The following is a 9,387-nucleotide window of genomic DNA, read 5'->3' as shown; positions in this document are numbered from 1 at the left end:
AAAATGGCTTTCTTCTGGTATTACTGGAGCCTTTAGCTACATTTTGAAAAAAAATGGCTTTCTTCTGGTATTACTGGAGCCTTTAGCTACATTTTGAAAAAAAATGGCTTTCTTCTGGTATTACTGGAGCCTTTAGCTACATTTTGAAAAAAAATGGCTTTCTTCTGGTATTACTGAAGCCTTTAGCTATGTTTTGGAAAGATGGCTCTTCTGGTATCACTACAGCCTTTAGCTGCAATATGGAAAAGGGTCTCTTCTGGTATCACTAGAGCCTTTAGCTACAATATGAAAAAATGGCTTTCTTCGGCATCATTGAAGCTTTTAGCTATGTTTTGGAAAGATGGCTCTTCTGGTATCACTGGAGCCTTTAGCTACATTTTGGAATAGTGGCTCTTTTGGTATCACTGGAGCCTTTAGCTACATTTTGGAATAGTGGCTCTTTTGGTATCACTGGAGCCTTTAGCTACATTTTGGAAAGGTGGCTCTTCTGGTATCACTACAGCCTTTAGCTGCAATATGGAAAAGGGTCTCTTCTGGTATCACTAGAGCCTTTAGCTACAATATGGAAAAGGGTCTCTCTTCTGGTATCACTACAGCCTTTAGCTACAATATGGAAAAGGGTCTCTTCTGGTATCACTAGAGCCTTTAGCTACAATATGGAAAAGGGTCTCTCTTCTGGTATCACTAGAGCCTTTAGCTACATTATGGAAAAAGGAGTCACTTCTGGTATTACTGAAGCCTTTAGCTATGTTTTGGAAAGGTGGATCTTCTGGTATCACTGGAGACTTTAGCTACATTATGGAAAAATAATTAGCCAAGAGGAATCAACCAAAATGAGAAATGTTATTCTACAAAAATATTCTGCATATACAACTTGCCTCAACAATTAATTTCACACAGTCAGTTCCATTTTCCTCAATCTAATTTACTCGTGATTCCAAGTACCTTCCTTCAAATATTATTGATTTATATTAAGCCACTGGTTCTCAAAACTAAATTTAAAATTAACTGGCTGCGACAGTAAATCCAATTTTTACTTTTTTAGTACAACAATAGAAATTAAAGGTAACATCAGCTTTTTTGTTAGCATTTGTGTTATTTAAACATACCATACATCTTCTACCTTATTTTAATACATTATTTTTCATAATTAATCAATTACTATGTTTATGTGCAGTATTCACATAAAACATGATCAAGAATGTCACTAAGTATGTAACAATGATTTTATTCAGTTGTTTTTATCATTCTCTGGAGATATCACCTGTTCTACCCATGGGATGTATGGCTGTAAAGCTGCAGTGAGAATGTAAGCAGAATTAACCTCAATGATAGGTCAGGTGATATCTTGATATTAAACCTCACTTATGTTTAAATATGAATGACCAGTCATGTGGGTAATGATAGTCACTTTGGATAAATTCAACTTTACTTAAGTAAAGAATGTTATATATAAGTACTCTGTTAAAAGTTATTGTCAAGTGCAGTTTGGATAAAGGTCTTAGAGCTAGTAAAAGTGACAGTCCAGTATCTAAGCAAGTACACACAACAAAGTGTTTGTGTTATTTAATAAAGACTAATGACTGCGCTTACATTGTCTCCAGTTTCTTTAATTCATTCTCATAAACTCAATCATAGTTACAGAATTCTGAACTACTCAACGATTGATATGTTGTCAAATCTCCTGTTATTCAGGCGATCAATCCCACAGTTCTTAAAGCAAAATAAACAAGGCCTGGGGCTCACTGCTATGGAGGAACTGCATAGGTTTTGATTTTTTTCTAATGAGTGATTCTTAATGTTGAAGTTTCAAAATCCCAAGATATATAGTTGACCCTTTAATTATTCTGTTGTAGAATTTCCATTGCATTTTTCTTTTATTGCTAAACATCAATAGCCCAGCACTTTGCACCTTGCTCAGGGCCCACACTGGTTAAGTCTGGAAGTGGTTAGTGAATACTCATATGAAAATAAAGAACTGAATGATATTAAGTTATCTTTACTTTTCCAGTATTTTTTTTTCAAATTTTCCAATCTCTTTTTTCAAGATTTCATTTATATAAGAGGAGTATTCTGTCATTACCAGTAGACCAGTATACACAGTTGTAGCACTAGCATATAGTACATGTCCACTGAAAAATTAGTGAGAAATGATTCATTGAAGAGCAAATAATTCACGAGATTTTTAACCTGTCTTTCAACAAGGAGTGTTACTTACGGCCACTCGTCCAAGTCCAAGGAACGAACCTTAGACACATGCGAACCTAAGTTTCTGTGGATTCCTGAGCATTCGATGCACATATTTATACATCTATCACTTAGTCCTTCTAGAAATCTTCTTAACCTCAACATCAATGGATTGCAAATGCAACAATGGTAGCATCGACATCAATAAATTACAAATGCAAAATTAATTAATAATACTACCTATGCTAAACAGTGTTTTATATATGACAGTATGAATACACACTGTTTTCCTAAGCAATAAAAGTTCATGGAAACAGATATATTCTACAATGTATTATTTCTGCATCTTGCTTTTCATGATTGAAATTTATATGCTGGATCTGTATGATATTCTTTGCATGTTTTTCTTATAATGGTAGACCCTGACTGGGCAAGTCTCAATCTTGGAGCTTTAATGTGCAACCAGACGAGCAGAAAGAAAATAAAAGTAAAGTCACGTTCAAGAGAAGTTAGGTCAGAGAAATGTTAAGTTAACCATCGTGGGAATGAATGGCCTAATGGTTGATATGTTAGAGTGAGATTAACAATTTGAAAGAGATAAGGAAAATAATTTGTCTCATCAAAGGGTATTCTAAATTAACTGAACCTGCCTGTGTGGACTGTGACAAAAGGCAGATGATTATTGGAAGTACAAAGAGCAGATGATTATCGGAAGTACAAAGAGCAAACAATTATTGGAAGTTCAGGATACAACTGAGGCAACTCATGTGACAACATAAGTGAATTATACTAATACTATTGAATTAAAATAGAGAAAAATAGTTTGGCTTCTTAACTGAATTCTAAAGCAATTGAATTGGCCTAAGTGTACTTTTGACAAGAAGAGAAATGTATAGTGTTTGAGATACAACTATGATCTCCATAGTGTAAAAAAGTTTTGTACGTATGTTTAACTTGTTTCGATTATATATATATATTATTTTAAAACAAGTGGAGTGCGTGCTGTTTGTTTATTGTTGAATTTATCGCCAACAATTCACAGACACCTACTGTACAAGAATCCTTGGCCCAATACATCTATATATTTACATTGTTATCTATACTACTAAAAAGTAAGTTTCCAACACATACTTTCAAAGTTATCATTTACAATGTTTCTCCTTGTATGTGGTTTCACCTCCAAAGTGTTAGAAGACATTACAAGTAAAGTCTGTAGCAGTTAGAAACAACAATAGTTTCTGCAACCCTGTTTATTTTTTAATCTTAATATAGATATGGCAGTTATCACTTTATTTTGAAGTTCACTGCAGTGTTGATTTTTTGTTCTGTACATAATACAATAGTACAAAGACATTTTGGTGGACTTCTTTTGACCTAAAGAACTACCCTATTTTTGAACCAAAATAGACTAAAGGTAAACTGCAAAATAATTTTACCATGTTGAACCTTGCTTCATGTGCATAAGCTATTCTTGACAAATAATCATAAAACCAAGACTTTCTGTTCTTAAAGAAAGACATTTTAAAAAATTTATAGCTAGCTTAATATGATAATCAAGAATTGTTTGATGGTTTACTTTACTTTATATCAAATTCATTTCTGATATGCATACATAATTCATTTCAATACTTCAAATTTAAGTATTTTTTCATAAATTATTAAACCGTTACGAATAAAAGCAATTTTTGTGTACTGATTTTGATAAGCAGTAAGAAATAATGCTTTATATATTTGTTAGAGATAAAAAATGTCATTTCACAAATTACAAAAACATAACGTTAATAATTACTGGGTACACTGTGGAATGATTTGTAAATTCTTGATTCATGATTTTAGGTAGTCAAATCTATATCAAAACACATTTCATGTGTTCAACCAAACAACTTCAATAATACAAATATTCCTTATAAACATTCAAGAGCTAAGTATATATTTTTTTCTGAAATGTGTCTAGATGGAAATATTCACAACAAGTGTTCAATCATACCACAACACTTACTTGGTGCATCACAGTCTACACATTGACTATTACCAGGCACATTGTTTCGAATTGCTTGCAGCAGTGAAATATCTACTTGTATATTTGGCCTTGACTGTTGAATAATAGAAAGAATGGCAAAAATATTAAATAATTCATGTATAACTGAGTTTACAATATAAACTTTACTAGCATTAATTATTTTATTCCACTTCCTTTACTATTTCTCCTGTTTTATTTTTCTTTAAAGTACTCTACAGTTTGTAAATACAAACATTTACAAAATTTTTAATTTTTTGTGCACATCAGAAAGTGTCCATCATTACGAAAATTTCATTTAACATAATTGTATTATTATTGAGTTTAATTTGTTTAAACTAGGTTCATTGTCAATACACACTTAAGAAATGAGATTAATTATATGTTCTCACATATATAACAATTTCTCAGAAAATCCTAAACATATCAAAATAGTTTTAGCTATCTGTATGTAAATCTGATGGAAAATGCATATATTCAAGTGCTTGACTGCCATTTCTTTTCTTCTATTTTCTTGCACCAACATATTAAAATGTGCAATTTTTATGTTAATAAAGGTATAACTATTTAGTTGATATTTTAAAGAGGTATATGCATTGTGATCATTCAGAATATTGTGGAAAAAATCAGAATCTTGGGATTAATTTTCTAAATTCTTATCTGTAGTGCTGTACAGGAAATTTATCAATTGATATATTCTGCCATTTGTTTCACTAATTGTGATCAACCTAAATTGTATGGTCTTAAAATGAAAACCTGTAGATTTTAACCTTTAAATAAAAGGCAAACCACTGAGTGTAACTTTGGAGAAAAAATAGCTCGGTTCCAGTAACAGCAAATGTTCAGCTTCCAAAGCAAGTACACAAATTGTGATTTTGCTTTAAATAATAAAGATAATTCATTGTATCTAGTCTAATTCTTTCTGAAACTCCATCAGTTTCAGAGAAATTCAAAATGACTGTAATAAACATCTTGTTTGAATTTCCCGTTATTCTGCAGACTTATCCTATCAGTCTAATGAAACTAAGTTTCACCTGACTTAATACAGATGTATCAGTAAGAATTTTAAACCAACATGTACACACTTATACCATAAAAATACTTACCTTGGCTTTTGTACTTTCAATTCTTTGTAAACTAGATAAAATCTGCTGTTCTATAGCCTTTATCCATCCTTCTCGTTCCTGTTGTGTAAATAAACAAAAATAAACAATTTCAGTCTTTTTTTTTTTCAAAATTTAATATTTTTTATATTTTTAAATGAAAATTTAAAAGGAATTCAATACAAACATCTTAATATAAAACAAATAATTAATCAGTTTAAAACATTGCCAATGCTGACATTAAAAAAAATCATTTTCCAGAAAATTTTCAAAAAGAACACTAAACACATCACACTCAAATTTGTGTACATTCTAACACAACAGCTTTTGATAAGCATATTATAATAATTAAGTTGCACATTGATTCTTATTTTTCTTAATTATTTATATTAGATATAAATTATTTTTTTATTCTTTGCAATTTGTATTTACTTAGGAATTGTTTGTTTGAAGTTAAGCACAATGCTACACAATGGACTATCTGTGCTCTGCCCACCACGGGGATCTAGAGTATAGAATATATTTAAATACAAATACAATGAGGATTTAAGTATGTTATATTAAAATGATTTTGGAGCCTCATCATTTCATTAGAGTTCATGTTGCTATATCCAGTCATGTTCTCTCTGACAACCATGTATTTTAACAATATCACTACAACATATTTTTGCTGCAAAAACATTTGGTTCAAGTCTGTCATGTTCAATATACATCATGCCTCCTTGCAAGCCTTCCACAATCTATCCAGTGTATTAGGACAAATTTCCCAGAATTCTTTTTAATAGTATCACCTAAAATTGCATAAGCACTGTGTCTGACAACTTCTTTACTAGGTCTTTGTGTGGAATACCATGAATACACATTTCCTTTTCCAACTGCTTGAGGTATGTACAACAGTTTAACAGCAGGAATGACTTGGAATCTTATCTTGGTTAATACATACTCTGTTGGCCTTGTTTCCATACAAAACAGTCCAGAACATTGGTCTCACAGTAAGCATAGTTCATATTCACCTTTGTGCCATCCACTCTCTTGGTCCCTAACTTACTGGTGATGAAGTATCCAGTGCTGAATATGAATCACTTGGAAAAAGTTTTGAGCAATAGCACGTACCATTTTTGAAATTGTTTTTACAATTTGACCAGTAGAAAATGGTACAAGACTTTTTAAAGTTTAAGTACACATAGGCTTTGTCAATTTTCAATACTTTACTGCCATTTTAACCTAGCTAAGTACCAATCATAGTTTTCTGCATATGTTGTGGAAGCAAACTGTCACTTTGTACAAGTAGATCAGTACTTGATTATGTTGCATGCTGTTACCTGGGTCAAACAAATGGTTTTTGTCACTGACCTTTGCATTAGTGGATTCTCTCTTGTTATAAGACACTTCCCAAAAGCAATAAATTTCATTAAAATCAAAACAGTGTTGAAAAGTACTTCTGATACATCCTGTTCCACTGATACATTATACAAGTTGTGTTTATCACACAAATTGCTGATTTGCATATTCAAAATAATTTTAATATAACTACAATCCTCTGTAATACTAAAATCAGAAAACTACATATTTGCAATGTAACAGCTTACACCTTCTTTAAGAGTGTAAAGTTATACACTGAAGAATCAAACAACAGCCAAGATGTATAATAAGGCTTTTTTGGATAAAAAAAAAGTTAGTTTATCCAATTTTACACAATTTACACATTTCATAAATTACTTTGTCACATTCAGTTGCTATAAGACCTACATTAGAAAAAAAAATTATGTGGTAAAACTTAATTATAACACATTATCAATAATAATTTTATTTTGTGTTCTCACTTATAATTCATACATAAAAAAGTACAAAATAGATGTATTCTTTTCCAAACAGTTGAGTTATATTTATAAAATTATCCCTTCCAGTATGTCAATAATCACACTAAATCCTTGTTTAGTGTAATTATTTTGCTTATATTACTTCTGAGAATTTTAATCAACTTATAGAACCTTACTCCTCAGATAGTAGGGAATGCATTATTATTAATGTTATAATGAAAATATTCAAATAAATTTTAAGTTAATTATAGTGTGAAACTAGCTTTTATGCTATAAATAAGAAATTATACCAGATCTAAAGAAAGAGAAGAAATGAAACATTTCACATTCACTTAATTTATTGTTTTTGTACTTTACTAGGTCATTTAGAAAATTATTAGACACTTACTTGTGCACTACTAGCTTCAAACTGCCATTGTTTGTTGTCTATTGACACTATGACAAACTCATAGCCACCACCAGAATCTGAAACTTTCAAGAAAAATATAAAGTATATCAAATGTTGATGTCACCTATGAAAATGTCTGCTTCTGTTAAATAACCGACAAAATTTGTATTTAGAAGCACACAATTTTTAAATTTTAGCTCAATTATCTATACAACATACCAGATAACAGAATAAAAACATAATAATTTTAATAGTACAAATTCAAGCAATGCCTATAAATGTTACAACAGATTTTTAAGACATTTTTGAAAATATTAACCCTTATGATCCTGCCTGAACATAGTACTGTACCAAGTTATAGAATTAAACCTGCATAGAAACACAATATGCATGTTAAAACTAGGCTGCTAACTATAAGGAGAAGTAATAAAATGTAATTAACATGTTCCATCTTCTACTTTAAAATTATAAGAATGACATACAGATTAATGTATGTATTCACTGTAATTTGAATACAGATTCATAGTGTTGGCCATAGTTGGCTTACAAAACTATTACTAAATAATAATAATGAGGTTTATTGCATTTTATAAGAACTAGGTTCTAGGTCTCATATTGCCCTTCAAACTATTTTCTTCATTGTTGATCATGATTAATTTGCATAATGAACTTGATTACACATATTGCATACACTGAAATTTATACTATAATAATTAAGCTTCTTTGCAGATAACAAAGTCATTCTTAGATTACGTCTTAATCGACATTCCACAGACTCTACATTGTACATCGGGTTTCTAGACCACATTTAAGTGGACTGAAGCACAAAATTACATTGGAGGTGTATCATGGGACTATACAGACATATGGTCAAATGAGACTGCTGTGATTCCAGTTTCTTCGGCTTTCTTTCTCATAAAAGTAGCCGCTGAATTCAAAGTGTAGCTGGGTGCTTGTGATCCGAGACTCTGTAAAACTACAAATATTTTCTTTACTATTTTGCTACCATGTACAGTGATATGAATATAGGTTCATATTTCATAAATTTCATAAAATTTTAAATGGATAAAAAGGAGCTTATTAGCCCATCAAGGATGTCCCTTCCAACTCCCAACTATAACCACTCCATATTAAATGTATTCATCAAATCTTTTCTTGAACTTAGAAACATTTTCTGTCTCAACCACCCTTGGAAGCAGCTCATTCCAAACGCCAACCACCCTGTTTGAAAAGTAATACTGTTTAAACTGCAGACGACTCCTATGCTGTCAAAATTTGAATTTATGCCCTCTTGTCTTCACTGTTAAACACAAAACGTTTCATGGATCTACATTATCAATATCCTTAATAATCTTAAACACTTCAATGAAATACACTCTGACCCTTCTCCTCTCCAGATAAAACAATTTTAGAGATTTTAGTCTCTCCTCATAGGACAATCTCACCATCCCAGGTCTCATTCTAGTGGCTCTTCTCTGAACCTTCTCCAACAATTCAATGTCCTTCTTGAGAAAGGGAGCCCAAACCTGTACACAGTACTCTAAATGAGGCCTTACAAGTGATCTATATAGTGAAACAATAATATCTTTTGTCTTGTATTCAGTATTTCTATAGATGCTACCCAGAATCTTATTAGCCCTATTGCTAGCTACAATACACTGTTTAGATGACTTAAGTGATTTTTCAATCACAACGCCAAGAACTTTTTCATCAACCACAGTATTTAATGCATTCCATTTAAATTGTGAAAGCCTACATGCATCACCTTACATTTTAGATAGTTAAAACATCATCTGCGATGTATTTGCCCAATGCATCAAATGATCTAAATCTCCCTGTAAGTCTGAAACATCTTTGATACAGTTAGCCAGC

At 31.2% G+C, this 9,387-nt stretch overlaps 1 protein-coding gene across 1 annotated transcript in view; it reads right to left on the bottom strand.

Moving 5' to 3' along the window:
* The window catches only part of LOC106474252 (centaurin-gamma-1A-like), a 91,825-nt gene that overhangs the window by 8,328 nt on the left and 74,110 nt on the right, over positions 1–9,387 (bottom strand). The window contains exons 13-16 of the mRNA XM_022379551.1: positions 7,516–7,592; positions 5,311–5,388; positions 4,183–4,280; positions 2,219–2,317 (exon numbers count right to left, since the gene is read on the bottom strand). Coding sequence (XP_022235259.1) covers positions 2,219–2,317; positions 4,183–4,280; positions 5,311–5,388; positions 7,516–7,592 — 352 coding nt within the window. The remainder of the gene's footprint in view (positions 1–2,218; positions 2,318–4,182; positions 4,281–5,310; positions 5,389–7,515; positions 7,593–9,387) is intronic.

This window comes from Limulus polyphemus, unplaced genomic scaffold, assembly GCF_000517525.1.
Source record: "Limulus polyphemus unplaced genomic scaffold, Limulus_polyphemus-2.1.2 Scaffold137, whole genome shotgun sequence".
Taxonomy (NCBI): domain Eukaryota; kingdom Metazoa; phylum Arthropoda; class Merostomata; order Xiphosura; family Limulidae; genus Limulus; species Limulus polyphemus.
This window is presented reverse-complemented; position numbering and strand designations above follow the sequence as displayed.